Source organism: Octopus sinensis, linkage group LG8, assembly GCF_006345805.1.
Source record: "Octopus sinensis linkage group LG8, ASM634580v1, whole genome shotgun sequence".
Lineage (NCBI taxonomy): Eukaryota > Metazoa > Mollusca > Cephalopoda > Octopoda > Octopodidae > Octopus > Octopus sinensis.
Genome location: NC_043004.1, coordinates 101,491,650 through 101,510,387, shown reverse-complemented (window position 1 = coordinate 101,510,387; position 18,738 = coordinate 101,491,650). Strand labels below are relative to the sequence as shown.

Below are 18,738 nucleotides of genomic sequence, written 5' to 3'. Positions count from 1 at the left end.
CCTTTGAATAACCGGTTTAATCTATTCATTATCAGGTGTCATTCATGAAGACAGGCTACGAGAGCTGCTGACCACTATGGGAGACCGCTTCTCTGATGAAGATGTAAGTGACCTTTCTTTCATTTATTATTATCAATGGCCATGCATCATGTGCATTGATCTATACATGTAGATACATGTATGATTTAAGTTTATTCAGTAAGTATGACCATTGCTTGTTTATGAGCTGTGTGTGTGTGTGTGTGTGTGTGTATACATATACATACACCACCAAGTAGGGTGTCAGTGTAGGATGTAAAGGCCAAATTTCAAATGGCTGAAAAATCAGAATGTGAAAAGATCAAAAGCAGTACTCAGATCTCCAAATTTTGAAAGATTTTTGTGAAAATTATTGTGGAAAATGGTCTTAGAAAATATTTATATACAGTTTTAAAGGGGTGTTATTCGGGATATATATTATAGTATAGTTACTTTTGTTATGCTACTTCAGAATAACAAAGGCAAATGAAATATGGTGAGCACGTTTACTTACAAAACAAAAATAAAATAAAGGTGTTTTGCAGAGGCACAATATCAAAGACATAAGTAACAAGTGAAACAGTTTATTTATTGAATACTGCTGCTCTTTAAATTTTTTACTCTCATTGAATATTTTCCTTTTCTTTTAATACAAATGTAAACATATCAAACAATTAAAAGACCAAATTTTATACATTGAGATTATGTAGCAAAAGAATGATGACAAAGAGAGATTAGCGTTTGCACAAACCTACTTTCGATCTATCAAAATTCACCTTTTTAATCATTTGGTATGTTTACGCTTGTATTGTTGAAAGAATACGATCTATACTGAGGGAATTTGAAGAATGGAAGTATTCAATAAATAAACTATTTAAGCTTTTACTTATGTCTTGATTTTGTGTTTTTTTGTTGTTTTTTTTTTTTTCCTCTATAAGTTCCAAAGAAATTTTGAAATCTTTGCAATTTTGGATGAAGGATCTGTTAGCATTTGATATGGTGACTGGAGAAGACGATATGCATCAAGCGAGCATGGAAGAAATAGGATTAATCTGTAGTGTTAGTAGTAGTGACAGAGAGGAAACAATGTTAGTGCATTGGCAGGTCATAGTATATTGCTAATTGAAGGCATAATTAGTTACAGTGACCTTGTTTTGGAATACATCCGAGAACATTTGTGTTTGTGTGTGTAACGGCTGTACTATCGAAGATGTTACTCTGAAAGCATTAACCCTTTCATTAGAAACCGGCTGAAACCGGCTTTGGCCTCTGAGTACAAATGTCTTGTTTACATAAGTTTTGAATTAAAATCTTTCACCAAACCTTAGCCACAATTTATATTCCTAACACTAGCTGAATGATAACTAAGTTATTTTACTAAATTCTTTGTTATATTTAAAGTAATTGAAAGAAATACAGAGCATCTCAAAATAAATACAGTAACAAAACGGTTAAATAATTAACTATATTAGTGGTATGAAAAAAAAAAGAAAACTATGCAAAGGCATATTTTGAATTTACAAAGGTGAAAAGTGACATTTCTCCTGTCAGACAGTAAGTTTGATTATCTCTCTTGTTAATCAACAGATAAATCCGGTGACTTTCACTAATATCAACAGAGACCTCACTGAATCTGAAAGTCTGTCTGTTGCTGACTGCATTCTCAGGATTAATTTGCCATGATTTGTCTTTTGGCATTTCTGCCAGGACATTTAGCAAATGACTTTTACTAAAGTCTTTAATCTCTCCACTTTTCTATTCTCGACATGTCTGTTCTATTATCTCGTCTCTCGTATCTCTTAAGACATTTATATTTCTGTATATAACCATCATCATTTGAACATCCGCTTACCCATGCTTGCAAGGATCAGACAGAATTTATTGAGACAGATTTTCTGTGGCTGGATGCCCTTCCTGTCACCAACACTCACCTGTTTCCAAGCAAAGTAATATTGCTCCGAGGTTGGAAATAAACAACATTGCTTGTATGACAGTAATGCTTGTTTACAACTATCACATGTCAAGACAAAGATTCACACATACATACATGTGCTTTGCAATCTCATGTGCCCATCTTTGGTCCCACTTCATGGGCACCAGTGACAAGTGGGTTTTTTTGTTTTTTTTATTACAGCTGTGGATCAACCCAAGTCTTCTAAATAAAATTAAGTAGATGGAAACTGTGTGGAAGTCTGGTAGATGACTTGTAACTCCATTTGGTTTGTAGACTTAATCTACTGCCCAGTTTAACATCATCTATTGGCCAGAGGATGCCTTAAGTAGATTCTAGACTGTTGCAAGTATTGAGACTGGGTCTTGAGCTTGTGGTCCTTCGAGTCATCCTTTCATTCACTCACACCTATCTGAGGACCTGCAAAAAAATCATGGGCATTACTTTTACTACTTTTTTTAATCATAATATATATATATATATATATATCAACCACATGGTTCCAGATTCAGTTGGGCAAGTGTCTTGTACTATAGCCTTGGGCCGGCCAAAACCTTGTGAGTTGATTTGGTAGACAGAAACTGAAAGAAGGCCATCGTCTATAGGTGTGTGTGTGCGTGTGTCTGTGTTTGTTCTCTCCCCCCCCCCATCATCACTTGACAACCAATGCTGGTGTGTTTATGTCCCCGTAACTTAGTGGTTCGGCAAAAGAACCAATAGAATAAGTCCTGGGGCTGATTTCTTCAATTAAAGGCAGTACTCCAGCATGGCCACAATAAAATGACTGAAACAAGTAAAAGAATAAAAGAATAAATATATATATATATATATATATATATATGTATATAAAGATATATGATGGCCGTCCACTCGTGACTGAGGAAGATCATTGCTGACCTTCAGGAACATTGTGCATTCTAGGATATAAGTCGAAAAAAAAGAAAAGCAGCACATATCGAGCAGAGGTCAGCAATGCCTGTGCAGAGCATGACCCCTCATTGACCCTCTCCACTCTACTGACATTATCCAGAGTCAAGCCAGAGCAAGATGTCTGATGCCAATATGAATCGCAGACTCAGTGATGTGGGAGCACCATGATTTCTAGCACAAACCAAAGAGCCCCAAAATGTCCAATGCCATTCCCTGCATATCTAGTTTTATATCAGAGTGACCTCCTCCTAGAGACATGATTCAACAGAAGCCGAGGGGTGCCTCCCTTCCAGTTGGTCTTCCAGCATGCCAGACAACATCCCGGAATTTCTGTGTACTCGTGCTATTGCTAGATAACCATTGACCCTGCACTAGGTTCATCCAACTTTTCAAAAGGTCTTGTTTTTAATCCTGCTGGGTTTCTGGCAACCTTCCTCACCAGGGTAGCCTGGTGGGGGTGCCGGTTTAGTCGCTGACAGCCCGACTATGCAACATGGTAATGGATTCTGTGTGACCAGTAGCACTTGTGAGAGCCTCATAAATACACACACACACACAAACTCTGATTCACATAAATACATTTCTTGCATATACTTTGACAGAAATATACATGAGTACCAATGATTATAATTTACTTTTATATATCTCTCTGTTTTCTATTTTTTAGGTTGATGAAATATTTCGGGAAGCGCCTATCAAGAGTGGCAACTTTGATTACATAGAATTTACTCGGATTCTGAAGCATGGCAAGAAAGACAAAGATGATGATTGAAAGGGGTTTTCGCTATGCAACGTATTCGCCTGGGGGCCATCATCTCCATCTGGAAGTGATGACCCCAAGCCCTCTGACCTAATATCTAAGCATCTGTCTTCTTCCTTAATGATAATGTCATTAATTATCTCCACAAAATTAATACCAACAGTAAGAGTAACAATAATAATAATGATGATGATCTTAAATAAAAAAAAGATTTAGCCATTTTTCTCAACTTTCCAACTTTATAATTTTTTTTTTTTTGGAAACATTGGGAGAAAATATAACAAAAATTTAGAAAAAGGTAGAAACACATCAAATATGCTTTCTTTTAATATTATTATTACACATTAAATTTTAAAAGTTGAAAAACAATTTGAAAATTTGGAAGAAATATTAAAGAAAAAAGTATGGATAAAACATCTTATGTTGAACTGTTCAGAAACATCTTGGTGTCAACATTTAGAAACAGATTGTTATTCATTTCTCTAAGAAAGCAAAAAACAAAACAACTACAAAAAAAAAAGCTGAAAAGAATATCTGAAAGCTTCAATTTTCATTTTTTATATCTATATACATATTGTTTTTTTTTATTTTTTTATTTTAAAAAATTTCACCTGAAATAATAAAGATAATAACATTCCATTGTGATATGTTACGATAAGTATTTTTATATTATTATTAATATTAATATTATTATTTCAAGTATTGGCAATTGCTGTATTAGTATGGCAAATGGAATTTGCAATTTTGGTTTCAATTCCCTATTGAAACTGATTCATTTAATGCCCCTCGTGCCCTTTGGAAAGGCATGACAGTTACAAACTAGCATTTTTCTCTTCTCTAAAATCTCCAAAGGTTCCATGCCGGTGTAAATAAATAATTACTAAGGCTTTTTTTCTCAAAATTTTGAGTCTCTTTAGATTTAACAATAGTTAGTGATTTCATTTTGAGTTTATTTTAAATTTTTCCTGTCCCTTTTTTTAAAATGAACCCTTCACCAGCAATCTTGACAAATTTTTGTCTGGAATGCATTAAAAGCTCAGAAAGACCTATAGTCCATTTATTTTTTACATTTATAAAATTTAGAACCATTGTCTTAGAGAAAAGAACCACACCAACTACTGCACCAAAATCATCATCAATTAAATAGAAGACAGCAACAACACCAATTAATACTTTTATTGCTAAAAAGAAGGAAAAAAAAAGAGAAGAAACAAGGAACTGATTTGCTTCCATTCAATTTGCCTGCCTTATTATTTCTGACTGATTTTATAATAAAAAAAAAATGAAGGGAAAAAGAAAATGAGAAAAAAAAATGGAAAGTAATTGTGTTTTTTCAACTGTTTTTTTTGTATGTGTGTATGTTTTATGTGTTATTTATTTTCAGCTATTTTATGTGTATTTTTCCATTCTTACCTGTGTAGGTCAGAATTTAAGCAGAGGAGGGAGAAGCGAGTAATTTACTTAACAAAATTCTAAGAGATGGAGCTAAAAACTAACAGAAAGAAGGAAGAGAAAAATGTTCTTAGCTTTGACGTCTAGGTCATCGTATGGTAAAAATAAAAATGGCCAGCACAGCGATATTTTTTGTTAGCGGTTGGGAGGCAGTTGCCGGCAACCGTGGAGACTGGCGACGTACCGTAAGAGAGGGAATACAAAGGAGTGACAGAGAGAGAGAGGAGAAATGGAAAGACAAGAAAAGACGTCAACAAGAAACTATGGCATTACAACCAGCCAGGAACAGTCTTCGCTACATTTGCGGTACCTGCCAGAGGGAGTGTTTGTCCAGGATAGGACTACACAGCTACAGCAGGAAATGTATCAGGACATGAAATGTAAAAGCCGGACTAGACTACTTTATGCGCAACTCCATTGTCTCCCGAGACAAAAAGGATGCCAACAACCTGTGTAGTATGTTATACTTGTTGGACCAGGTGGACAATGTTCCTTCCTCCTAATAGCCACACAACTGTGAAACTGAGAGCAGAGTTTGTATTTTGTTCTGTGAGATCAATTGAAGCAACAGTTACAATTGTCTGTATCCAACAGTGCAAAACAATTAGGATTCTGTGTGGGACTGAACCAGATTCATCTGGAACTTAATCCCAACAGCCATAGAACCAGGACAATGTATTCAATGACATGCCAACTTCAGAACTGAACTAATGACCTATACTCTTTACTTGTTTCAGTGATTTGACTGTGACCATGCTGGAGCACTACCTTTAGTCAAGTAAATCGACCCCAGGACTTATTCTTTGTAAACCTAGGACTTATTCTATCAGTCCTTTTTGCTGAACTGCTAAGCTACAAGGACATAAGCACACCAGCACCGGTTGTCAAGTGATTGTGGGGGGACAAACATAGACACATATACATAAATATATACATATATATACAATGAGCTTCTTTCAGTTTCCGTCTACCAAATCCACTCACAAGGCTTTGATCGGCTCGAGGCTATAGTAGAAGACACTTGCCCAAGGTACCATGCAGTGGGACTGAACCCGGAACCATGTGGTTCGTAAGCAACTCCTACACCTATAAATGCAAAAACTTTTCTACTGTCATTCACCTGTGTGGATTATATATTTTTGATCTGAAATTGTGTTTGGATTATGAATTCTATCATTGTCCTTACTGTACACATAATAATTACATCGATCCCAGTATACAACTGGTACTTAATTTATCAACCCCCAAAGGATGAAAGGCAAAGTCAACCTTGGCAGAATTTGAACTCAGAACATAGCGACGGGCAAAATACCGCTAAGTATTTCATCCAGTTTGCTAACGATTCTGCCAGCTCACCGCCTTAAATAATAATAATAATAATAATATATTAGTATAGTTAAGCTCAGGCTTGTCATTAGGCTACAAGGCCACAATGATGATTTTTGCATATTTACTATGGTGGGAATTGACAGCTAAACAAAGTACTGTTTCTGTGAGCACCTTTGTTCGTAGAAAGTACCTTATTGACAGATAGCTGGTGACTTTCATGGACATGTAGGCTATTCTGTTGTACAAGGAAGCTATGGTTATGTTATACAGGAGAGGAATGAATGGTCTTAGAATTCTCTGATGTAAGTGACCTAACCATTTGCAACACTAACTTGCCATCTGAGCAGCTACTCCCCAGGCAAACATGCAAGCCAAATAGACTTCATGCTCAGTAGAAAATAGGATAGCCAAATGGTTGTGAACACCAAGTATCTCCTTGGTGTAGAGTGCATCACTAAACATTAGCTAGTAATTAGTGACTTCAGAGTAAGAGCTGGGCGGTCTGAAGAAGGAAGGTATTAGCAGTTGGTGATGCTTATTTGGAGAAGAAAGATTAAACTGGGAGTTTCTATGAGGTTTGTGAACAACAGACCAGATCTGTGGCTTGTGCAGGCTTCCAAGTTGAAGGAACGTCACTTGATATTGGAACAGTATCATCATCATCATCATTCAACGTCCATTTTCCGTGCTAGCATGGGTTGGATGGTTCGACTGGGGTCTGGGAAGCCAGGAGGCTGCACCAGGCTCCAGTCTGATCTGGCAGTGTTTCTACAGCTGGATGCCCTTCCTAATGCCAACCACTGTGTAGTGGGTGGTTTTTACATGCCACCGGCACAGGAGCCAGGTGAGGCTGGCATCGGCCACGTTTGGATGGTGCTTTTTTACATGCCACCAGCACAGGTATCACAACTACAATTTCCATTTGATTTTTTGATTTCTATAGTAGATAGAAACATTAAATTCCAAGAGACAAGACCAGAAAAACTGAAAAATAGTGAGGAGTGAAAAGAAAGCTGTATCAAGTAGCTAGTCCATGCCCCATGGCATGAAGTGTCATTCATATCAAATACATCTAGAGAGTCTTCTTTGAGTGTTTATAAGAAGGAATTTCACCATAAATGCCATCATTAACAAAAACATTGTGAAGCTGGGCTTCAGCTGTGTATGCAGAAGTTCAGTGTTGTCAAGAGTCAAAATATGAATTATGCAAAGAAATCAATATGCAACATGCAATGAAATTCATAATCTATCAAGCTGAAGTTTTCACAAAAAAAGTATATTGATTAAGTGTTCAATAAAATATCATCTAAACAAAAATATTCATTCTGTCAGTCATTTAGTATACTGTACATGACTTTTGTAGTGTGCTTGGAGATCAAGAGGTGCAGAAGAAAACATAAAACATTATGTGAGCAATTTTGAAAGGAACATAAACATTTAGAAATAGTTCAAAGAACAGCAACCTCTAGCATAGAGATAAACTTCATATTATTTGTCACATCACACCAATTCTATAATTAAATAAAAACAGCAAACCACTACGTGCCTTAGTTCTTTTGCATTCATTGTTAGGAACATCCTCCTGATGCATGTGGTGTCAAATAGAATTTACTGCTATTATCTGTAGTAACTCTTTCTGATGTTAGATGTTGTTCAAAACTATCCATTATCTGTTATTTCTTTCAACCCTCTGATGAATACAGCTGACCAACAAGACTGACTGCACAAAACCATCAGGTATAGGTCTATGATACTAGTTACTGTATGCACATATATATTAGAATCTACATACTTCTAATATATGTATGTATTGGGAGAATACACCCACCTATACACATACGAATTTGCATGATGATATATTTTGTTCATTATCAGTTTAATGTCCTCTTTTCCATGCTTGCATGAGTTGGACAGAAGTCATTGCAACAGATTTTGTATAACTGGATACCCTTCCCATTGCCAATCCTCAACTGTTTCCAAGCAAGGTAATATTTCCCTTTGGCCAGATGGTGCCAACTTTCTGTTCCCTCAGTTAAAATCCAACCAAAGTCAACTGTACCTTTCATAATTTTGAGGGTCAGTAAAAAAAAGTACAAATTCAGGGCAGTGGATTGACAGAACTGCTTGAGGGTTAAGCAAAATGCCTTGTGTTAACTGTATTAGCCACTAATTTTTATCTAGGAAAAAGGCCTCCAACATTGACCAACACAGATACTGCAAAGAACCTTGCTTAATCAAGCAGTTCTGTCAATCCACTACCTTGAAGTGGTACTTTTTTAATTGATCTTGAAAGAATGAAAGGTAGATTTGAACTGAGGGTGCAGAGATATGGAAGAAATACTACAAAGCATTTTGCCCGTTCTAAAAACTTTATTAAGTTGCCACCTTCTGAGATGGAATAATAATGTCAAATTTGAAAATGATGAGTTGCCTACTGACAAGGTCACACAAGACTGGGATCATCAACATTTAATGTCCGTTTTCCATGCTGGTATGGGTTGGACAGTTTGGCAGGAGCCACACCTTGGTTTCAACAGCTGGATGCCCTTCCTAGTGCCAACCACTCTACAGAATGTACTAGGTCTTTTTTACGTGACACCATCACCAATGTCCTTCATGGGCAAACATTATCAAGGTGGTTTTAAGGCATCAATTCTGTTTGTTCCACTGTGGTGGGCAGGTGATAATCTACCATGCTTCAGACTCAATTAACTCCTGCAACAGGAAAAAGCAGGCATTAAAATAATCATTGTAGAAGAGACTAAGGTGCAATGATAAGTTCTTGGCTAACCAATATACTTGTCCCAGAAAAGACACCCAGTATACTCTGTAAAATGGTTGGCGGTACAAAGGGCATTCAGCTGTAGGAACTCACAGCAGACACTGGAGCACAGGCAGAATCATTTGAACATCAAAAAATGCCCTGAGGTGTTTGTTCCACTCTTTACATTCTGAGTTCAATTTCCTCCGAAGTCAACTTTGCTTTCATCCTTTTAGGGTTAATAAAAAAAGTATCAGTATTGGGGTCAAAGTAATTGACTTGCCCCTCTCTCCAAAACTGAAATCATTATCACTCACCCATTAGATTATACCAGCCTCAATATTTTTCTTTTTTTTTTTGGTGAGGTAAGCAACCACATCTTTACAAAATGGATAGAAGTAAGAATTTATGATGTTCGTGATAATCTCAAGAAAATTTACATGTAAAGATAATAATAATTTCAGCTACTAATTATTACTTATTTAAACATTTGGTTTGGCTGAAGAACTTGTGTTTCATTATTCAATAGCACCACCAAAACTGACGCCAATACCACTGCTGTTTAGATTATGGAATAACATTACAATTCTGTCTAAAGTATACATTGACAAAGGTTTTAATTTCAGTGTAGTATCTCTTACATGAAAAACAATGTTAATTAGGGAGTAATTAATGAAATAATTAAAGCTTCAGCGAATACAAGTTAAAAGAGAAAAGTGGGCGGTGAAGGTTTGATAAACAGCTTTGGGGATGGTAATGTAGAAAAACCTAATTGAAGATAATACCATTTAGAATGAGAGGATAGGCTTTTATAATTATATCATTTGCTTGGGAGATATTTCTGCTTCACGTCACCAAAGCTATTTTATCATTGCGATTTCTCATCCTGAAGGGACCTCATTCAGACTAGCCTGTAGCTGTTGTTGCTGGTGGAGGTGGGGATGTGGTGATGTAGTGTTACTTATAATGAAATGTGGTGGAGATGGAGAGAGAGAGACGGGGTGCAACATTGCTAAAATTTTCTAAATCCTTATCTGTACCTGATGTTGGATATTTTTGGTAATTACCTTGGTTAGTTCCTCATTGTTGGCATGTATTGGTTTAGCATTCTATACGTCAATTCATAAGTGTCTGAGCATTTTGGCTTATGTATGTCCTTAAGTATATAAGCAAACACACACACACATTTTATAAAATTTGTGTTGTCTGGGACTTCAATCAGATTATGCAACTGGTTGAAGAAGTCATCAGGAAAACTTTAATTCCTAATCAACTAAGTTTTGTAATAAATTTTACTTTATTTTCAGAATTGAGTACCTTCATCAAGTAAATGTTCTGTTGTTATTCTTAAACTTGCTTTAAAATAATAAATTTAATATATATGTATTGGGTCATCCCATCAATAATGCGGCTTTTTTCAAGTGTATGAACTAAAGGTCAGAGAGGGACAGGATAAACTACCTGCATCAACTTACTATAAAAGCAGGTAGTAATTTTACCTTGTACTTATTCTTTGTGCCAGTTTTCAAGAGTGCAGTTCCATTTTAACAGATATTTTTTCAAAGCTATAATGGAAGTGACAAAGGAGCATATACGGCATATTTTGCTTTATGCGTTCGATAAAGACAACAATGCAAGGAATATTAATGCAGTATATGGGGATCGGACAATAAGCGTAAGCCAGTATCAAAGGTGGTTCCAGTAACTACAGCCTAGAAGACGAGCCTCGTCCTGGAAGATCTGTAGAGCTCAACAAGAACGTCCTGCAAACCTTAGTGGAACAAAATCTATCGTAACTGTTGAGAAACTAGCAGCGAAGCTTGGATTTGGTCATTCAACCATTCATCAACACCTGTGTGCCATCAGAAAAGTCAGCAAATTGGGTCAATGGGTTCTTCACAAACTTTCCAAGTCTAATCACGCACAGAGAGTGAATGTGTGCTCTTCTTTGCTGTCACATCTCACAAATGAACCTTTTTTGGACCGAATAGTGACTCGTGATGAGAAATGAGTTCTCTATAAAAATGTCAAGTGCCAAAGACAATAGGTAAGGAAAGGAGAAACACCTGCATCCCAGACTAAAGAAGGTCTTCAGCCACATAAGGTATTGTTATCTGTTTGGAGGGATATGAAAGATTTAGTCTACTTTGAACTTTTAAATCCAAACCAAATGATAACAAAGGAAATCTACTGCAAGCAGCTTGAGCGGCTTAAATGAGCACTAGAAGAAAAAACAACCATCTTTGGTTTCAAGACGAAAGGTGTTCTTCCATGAGGATAATGCTTTGCCACATACAGCAAGGATGACATTCCAAAGGCTGGAGCAGTTTGAATGGGAAACAATGCTCCATCCACCATATTTTCCAGACATTGCACAACCTGATTATCATTTATTCCACAGTCCTCAAAATCATTTGGACGGAAAAAATATGAATTCTGTAGACGAAGTCAGAACAGTGCTAGTGGAGTATTTTTCGTTATGGGCAAGTGAATTTTGGAAGAGGGGCCTTGCAAGTCTAGCAGATCGATGGAAAAGCACGGTAGAAGATGAAGGAGAGGATATTTTAGATTAAAAAAGACCTTTGTTTATCTTAATTCTGAAAAATAGAAGATGTATTAAAAAAACCACATTATTTATGGGATGACCCAATATATTTATGTATAGACGAGGTCTGATCAATAAGTATTTGGCTGTTGCCATAGTAACGAAGCTAAAGCATACAGAATGAAGATGGTTGGCACAGATTGACTTTGACCTCTGCTGTGCATGTGCACCAAGTTTTAACATTCTAGCTCACTTCCGCTGTTTACAGCAGTGCTTGGAAGGAAGGTGTGTAGCATTGTCCAAGACAGAGTAAGTTGTCATGACAATACTTGCTCAGAGGCCTCTGTAAAGTTACAGAAAGTGTATGGAGAGGATTGCATGAGCTGCACACAAGTGTACGAGTGGTTCAGACGTTTCCAACATGGCCGAAAAAATGTCAATTCTGACAATCGTTCTGGGAGACTTGCAACCAGCAGAAATGAGAAAAACATTGCATGCAACTGTGAGGGAAACTCATTGAATCACCATCCGTGAGTTATCAGAGGATATGCAGATTAGTTTCGGTTCAGTTCAGTTCATTATTGCTGAAGATTTGGGTATGAGACATGTGTCAGCTGACCAAAAAGACACTCAGGTTTCAGTTGCACAAGATCTCCATTGATTGTGTCGAGAACGATGAAAACTTTTTGCAAACTTTGCATAGGCCTCTGAGCAGGTATCACCAAGCTTTTGGCAAAATTTGATGTAGATTCTCTGCTCAACTTTCTTTATCCTGGTCAATGCGACAATTACACGCTACACACCTTCCTTCCAAGCACTGCTGTAAACAGCAAAAGTGAGCTAGAATGTTAAAACTTAGTGTGCATGCACAGCAGAGTTCAAGGTCCAGCTGTGCTAAGAAGCTTCACTCTGCATGCTTTAGTTTCATTACTATGGCAACAGTCCGGATACTTATTGATCAGACCATGTATAGTAGCATCAAAAGTTTCCATAGAAAGTCAGAAGTGAAAGAAGAGTGTGTTATACTCAAGGGCGGACTATACTAAGGATTTATGGTACTCATTCTATAAGTACTACTTTATTTTTGTTATGAAATGAGATCTTTGTATTCATTTACACCAGTGGTTCCCCAAATTCGTGGTACTGCCTCCCTGGGACAGTGGAAAGGCCGATGGGGTGATGGAAAGATTGAGGGCATCAATGGAAAGATCAAGGTAGGGTGCAAAGACCATGGGGGTGGAGCAGGGGAAAGGGACAGGAGTGGGGGTGTTGCAGCAAAGTGGGAGTGATAATGGGTTGGCCAAAAGGGGACAATCGATGTAAAAAAGAAAACCAAAATAATGGGTTACTCTCTCTTTTACTCTTTTACATGTTTCAGTCATTTGACTGCGGCCATGCTGTAGCACTGCCTTTAGTCGAGCAAATCGACCCCGGGACTTATTCTTTGTAAGCCCAGTACTTATTCTATCAGTCTCTTTTGCCGAACCGCTAAGTGACGGGGACGTAAACATACCAGCATCGGTTGTCAAGCAATGCTAGGGGGACAAACACAGACACACAAACATACACGCACATATATATATTATATATATATATATAATTATATATATATATATACATATATACAACAGGCTTCTTTCAGTTTCCGTCTACCAAATCCACTCACAAGGCTTTGGTCGGCCTGGGGCTATAGCAGAAGACACTTGCCCAAGATGCCACGCAGTGGGACTGAACCCGGAACCATGTAGTTGGTTAGCAAGCTACTTACCACACAGCCACTCCTGCGCCTGGGTTAATCAGGTTAAGTTTTATTTGTGAAATACAGTTGTCTTAAATTTGTTGCAGAAAGGTTGTCTATATTTATGGTGGTGAGTGGTGACGGGGTGATGATAAGGTGCTAGGAATGTGGCCCAAGTGACAAGTAGGTGGCAGCCTGAAAAAATTTGGGAACCACTAATTTACACTAAAGAAAGCACTTTGTTATTTATTATAGTTTTATTAGTAAGGTGGCGAGCTGGCAGAAATGGTAACCTGGTGGGTGAAATACTTAGCAGTATTTCGTCTGTTTTTACCTTCTGAGTTCAAATTCCACCGAGGTCGACTTTACTTTCCATCCTTTCAGGTTCGATATATTAAGTACTAGTTGCATACTGGGGTTCATCTAATCAACTGGCCCCTGTCCCACCCACCCCAAAAAATTCCAGGCCTTGTGCTGGCAGAAATGTTAACCTGCTGGGTGAAATGCTTAGCAGTATTTCGTCTGTTTTTACGTTCTGAGTTCAAATTCCGCCGAGGTCGACTTTACTTTCCATCCTTTCAGGTTCGATATATCAAGTACTAGTTGCATACTGGGGTTGATCTAATCAACTGGCCCCTGTCCCACCCTCCAAAAAAAATTCCAGGCCTTGTGCTGGCAGAAATGTTAACCTGCTGGGTGAAATGCTTAGCAGTATTTCGTCTGTTTTTATGTTCTGAGTTCAAATTCCACCAAGGTCGACTTTGCCTTTCATCCTTTCAGGTTCGATAAATTAAGTACCAGTTGCATACTGGGGTTGATCTAATCAACTGGCCCCTGCCTCCCCCAAAATTCCAGGCCTTGTGCCTAGAGTAGAAAAGACTATAGATTTATTAGTAGATACAGATGTTGGTACAGCTGTACGATTTGCATGCAGAAACATGAAATATAAAACTAAAGACTAGTATGTGTAGCCTAACATCCAATCAATTCATTGTCCCATTTATTAATGGAATAGAATTAGCTGTTCCTATTAATTTCAGTTAAGCATTCATTGCTTCAACCACTCAATAACTTAGCTCCTATACCAATGGTGGGATATATCGTCAATTGTTTATCTGAAAGGGATATGTAATCTACCCAACTGTTGCTACTCAAAGTATAACTACAATTAGATTAAGCTGAATGAATATTAAGTATTTGTAATGACTATGTTATTCGCAATCCATAGATCAATAACAATTATTAATAATATGATACTCTAGAGCAGTGATTTTCAACCAGGGTTCTGCGGAACCTTAGGGTTCTGCCAGTACAGTCTAGGGGTTCCGCAAGAAGTTACAAAACTGCTAAAATCGGCAGTAATTTTAAATTTTCCTGTGCAGATATCTCTCTCATTTACTCTTTTACTTGTTTTAGTCATTTGACTGCGGCCATGCTGGAGCACCGCCTTTAGTCGAGCAAATCGACCATGGGACTTATTCTTTGTAAGCCCAGTACTTTTTCTATCGATCTCTTTTGCCGAACCGCTAAGTTACGGGGACGTAAACACAAGCAATGCTAGGGGGACAAACACAGACACACATACATATATACGACAGGCTTCTTTCAGTTTCCGTCTACCAAATCCACTCATAAGGCATTGGTCGGCCCGGCACTATAGCAGAAGACACTTGCCCAAGATGCCACACAGTGGGACTGAACCCGGAACCATGTGGTTGGTTAGCAAGCTACTTACGACACAGCCACTCCTGCGCCTATATGTGTGCATAAGACTATTAAATTATTGCACAGGGGTTCCCCGAGCCAGTGGAATGTTTCCTTGGGGTTCCGCTCCAGCAAAAAGTTTGAAAAGCACTGCTCTAGAGCAGTGGTTCCTCAGCTTTTGGGGGCAGCCAGGTCAAATTCCTAGCACTGGCACCACCACTACCACCACAAACATAGACCACTCTCTGCAGGAAATTCAAAAACAAACGTATTTCACAAATAAAACTTAACCAAGTTAACCCGCTGTTTTTACATCCATTGCACCCTTTTGGCCACCTCATTATCATCCCACTTTTATTCAACTACCCACTGAATATTCTCCCTCCCTGCCCTCTTTAGGTAAATCTTGGAATTCATAATGAATAACAGCCAGTGAGAAAGCAACTGCAATCTAGAAAGACTTGCCCTACCCAGTAAATTCTTTGTTTAAAATTCTCAGTTCTAAAAAGAAGGAAATGTATTTTTTTTTCCTTCTTGAAGTTAAGACTTCCTGCTTTCATGCAGTATTTTACCTTCTCATTTGTTTTTATATCCATTTTTCCATGCCAGCATTAATATGTATGTATGTATGTATGTATGTATGGATGGATGGATGGATGCATGGATGGATGGATGCATGTATGTGTGTGTATGTGTGTATGTATGTATGTATGTATGCATGTATGTGTGTATGTGTGTATGTATGTATGTGTGTGTATGTATGCATGTATGTATATGTATGTGTATGTATGTATGTATGTATATGTGTGTATATATATATACATATATATACATACATAAATATATATATACATGCATATATGTATGTGATTATGTGTGTGTGGTGTGTATGTGTGTATATATATGTATATATATATATATATAATATATATATATATATATATATATATATATATATATATATATATATATAATATATATATATATATATATAAATATATATGTATGTATATATATATATCATCATCATCATCATCATCGTTTAACGTCCGTTCTCCATGCTAGCATGGGTAGGACGGTTCGACCGGGGATCTGGGAAGCCAGAAGGCTGCACCAGGCTCCAGTCTTATCTGGCAATGTTTCTACAGCTGGATGCCCTTCCTAACGCCAACCACTCCGTGAGTGTAGTGGGTGCTTTTTACGTGCCACCTGCACAGGTGCCAGGCGAGGCTGGCAACGGCCATGGTTGGATTGGTATATTTTATGTGCCACCAGCACGGAAGCCAGTCGAGGCGGCGCTGGCATCGGCCACGAGTCGGATAGTGCTTTTTATGTACCACCAGACCAGGGATCCTGGCTGGTTCAATTCGATTTCGATTTCGCTTGCCCCAACATGTCTTCGCAAGCAAAGGAGGTTGGCATGGGTGCCTGTCGTACGGTCGGATTGGTATATTTTACGTGCCACCGGCACGGAAGCCAGTGGAGGGGGCGCTGGCATCGGCCACGAGTCGGATAGTGCTTTTTACGTACCACCAGACCAGGGGTCCTGGCTGGTTCAATTCGATTTCGATTTCGCTTTCGCTTGTTCCAACATGTCTTCGCAAGCAAAGGGGGTTGGCATGGGTGCCTGTCGTCAGATGAGGTTCTATATCGACTTTGCTTGCCTCAACAGGTCTTTGTGTCCAAGGGAGGAAAGGCATTCATAAGTGGGCTGGGCTCACTTGTCCTGCCTGGTCTATATATATAAATATATATATATATATATATTATTATATATATAAATATATATATATTATTATATATACACACATATATATACACATATATATACACACATACAGGCATATATATATATATATTATATATATATATATGTATAGGCACAGGTGTGGCTATGTGGTAAGAAGCTTGCTTCCCAACTACATGGTTCTGGGTTCAGTCCCACTGTATGGCACTCTGGACAAGTGTCTTCTACTGTAGCCTTGGGTCAACCAAAGCCTTGTGAGTCGATTTGGTAGACGGAAACTGAAAGAAGCCTGTTGTATACATATGTATATATTTATGTATATGTGTCTATGCTTGTCCCCCCCACAATCACTTGACAACCGGTGCTGGTGTGCTTATGTCCTTGTAGCTTAGCAGTTCAGCAAAAAGGACTGAAAGAATAAGTACTATGCTTACAAAGAATAAGTCCTGGGGTCAAATCTTTTGACTAAAAAGCCCTTTAAGGTGCTGCTGCAGCATGGCCACAGTCAAATGACTGAAACAAGTAAAAGAATAAAAGAATATATACTCTTTTTACTCTTTAGTCAAACAAATTGGCCCCAGACTTATTCGTTGTAAGCCTAGTACTTATTCTATCGGTCTATTTTGCCAGACCACTAAGTTACTGGTTTGTAAACACACCAACATCAGTTGTCAAGTGATAGTAGGAGGAAAAACACAGACACACAGACATATACATATGTATATATTATATATATATATATCTATATGTGTGTGTGTGTGTGTGTGTGTGTGTGTATGACAGACTTCTTTCAGTTTCCATCTACCAAATCCACTCACAAAGCTTTGGTTGGCCTGAGGCTATAGTAGAAGACACTTGCCCAAGGTGCCATGCAGTGGGACTGAACCTGGAATAATGTGGTTGGTAAGCAAGCTACATACCACACAGCCACTCCTGTGCCTTATATATATATATATATATATATATGTACTAGGTTTACAAAGAATAAGTCCTGGGGTCAAATTTTTTGACTAAAAAGCCCTTTAAGGTGCTGCTCCAGCATGGCCACAGTCAAATGACTGAAACAAGTAAAACAATAAAATAATATATACTCTTTTACTCTTTAGTCAAACAAATTGGCCCCATCTGACACATGGTATACATGGCTCAACTACAAGAAATAGGAGGATTGTTACAATAGGATGAGGAAGCTTGGTATCCAGGTGTAATCCAGGATCTCATTGTTTGTGGCTTGATGTCAAGGATTTCAGGTTGCATAAGTGAAAATGTTAAGATGCCACTTGTGCCTAGAATAGATGCTCTTGGTCACACAGCCATGATGTATATTGAGAATACAAGCTCTGTAGATTGCAACTTTTGAGCTTGGTGTTAGCATACTATTCACCCAGAGTCTTATTGTCAGTATGGCTAGTATCAAGGTTGTTCTTCTTATGTAGAGAGAGAGGGAAGAGTTTCTGTTGATCTCAGGCTCCACGGAGAGGTTGTCAATAGTGTTGGAGTGAAGGCATATGAACTCACAGACTATCTCTTGATGGGAGTTGTTGATGGTAATGATAGGGGAGTTTTCAACACTTCACCCATTCACTTTTGTCTTCTTCAGACTGCTGGTCAAACTCAAGTCTTAACAGCTTTTTGTAGGACTGTCCAAGAGGTGTTGCAATCACTCCTCCAAATCTGTTGCCAGTGCTGCATCATCTGCATACAGCATGTCTCTGATGTATACTTCATATACTTTGGTTTTCATCCTTAGTTAGGTCTGACTGAGAAGTTTCTCAACCGATCTGGTGTATGACCAGGGTGAAG

The 18,738-nt window shown here is 38.0% G+C and overlaps 1 protein-coding gene and 2 long non-coding RNA genes across 4 annotated transcripts in view; 1 reads left to right on the top strand and 2 right to left on the bottom strand.

Annotated features, from left to right (window-relative positions):
* Positions 1–4,942, top strand: part of LOC115214760 (myosin regulatory light polypeptide 9) — an 88,942-nt gene extending 84,000 nt beyond the window's left edge. For both annotated transcript variants that reach the window (XM_029783785.2, XM_036505619.1), the window contains exons 4-5: positions 36–103; positions 3,567–4,942. In XM_029783785.2, the coding sequence (XP_029639645.1) occupies positions 36–103; positions 3,567–3,671 (173 nt within the window). In that variant the 3' untranslated portion in view covers positions 3,672–4,942. The remainder of the gene's footprint in view (positions 1–35; positions 104–3,566) is intronic.
* Positions 4,549–6,344, bottom strand: LOC118764646. The gene is made up of 3 exons (XR_005000464.1): positions 6,198–6,344; positions 5,561–5,826; positions 4,549–5,072 (listed from the first exon to the last, which is right to left on the bottom strand). It is a non-coding gene; the product is annotated as an uncharacterized LOC118764646 (long non-coding RNA).
* Positions 6,345–9,534: 3,190 nt separating this feature from the next.
* Positions 9,535–17,477, bottom strand: LOC118764647. Its single transcript, XR_005000465.1, has 3 exons — positions 17,402–17,477; positions 12,509–12,511; positions 9,535–9,548 (listed from the first exon to the last, which is right to left on the bottom strand). It is a non-coding gene; the product is annotated as an uncharacterized LOC118764647 (long non-coding RNA).
* Positions 17,478–18,738: the final 1,261 nt, after the last annotated feature.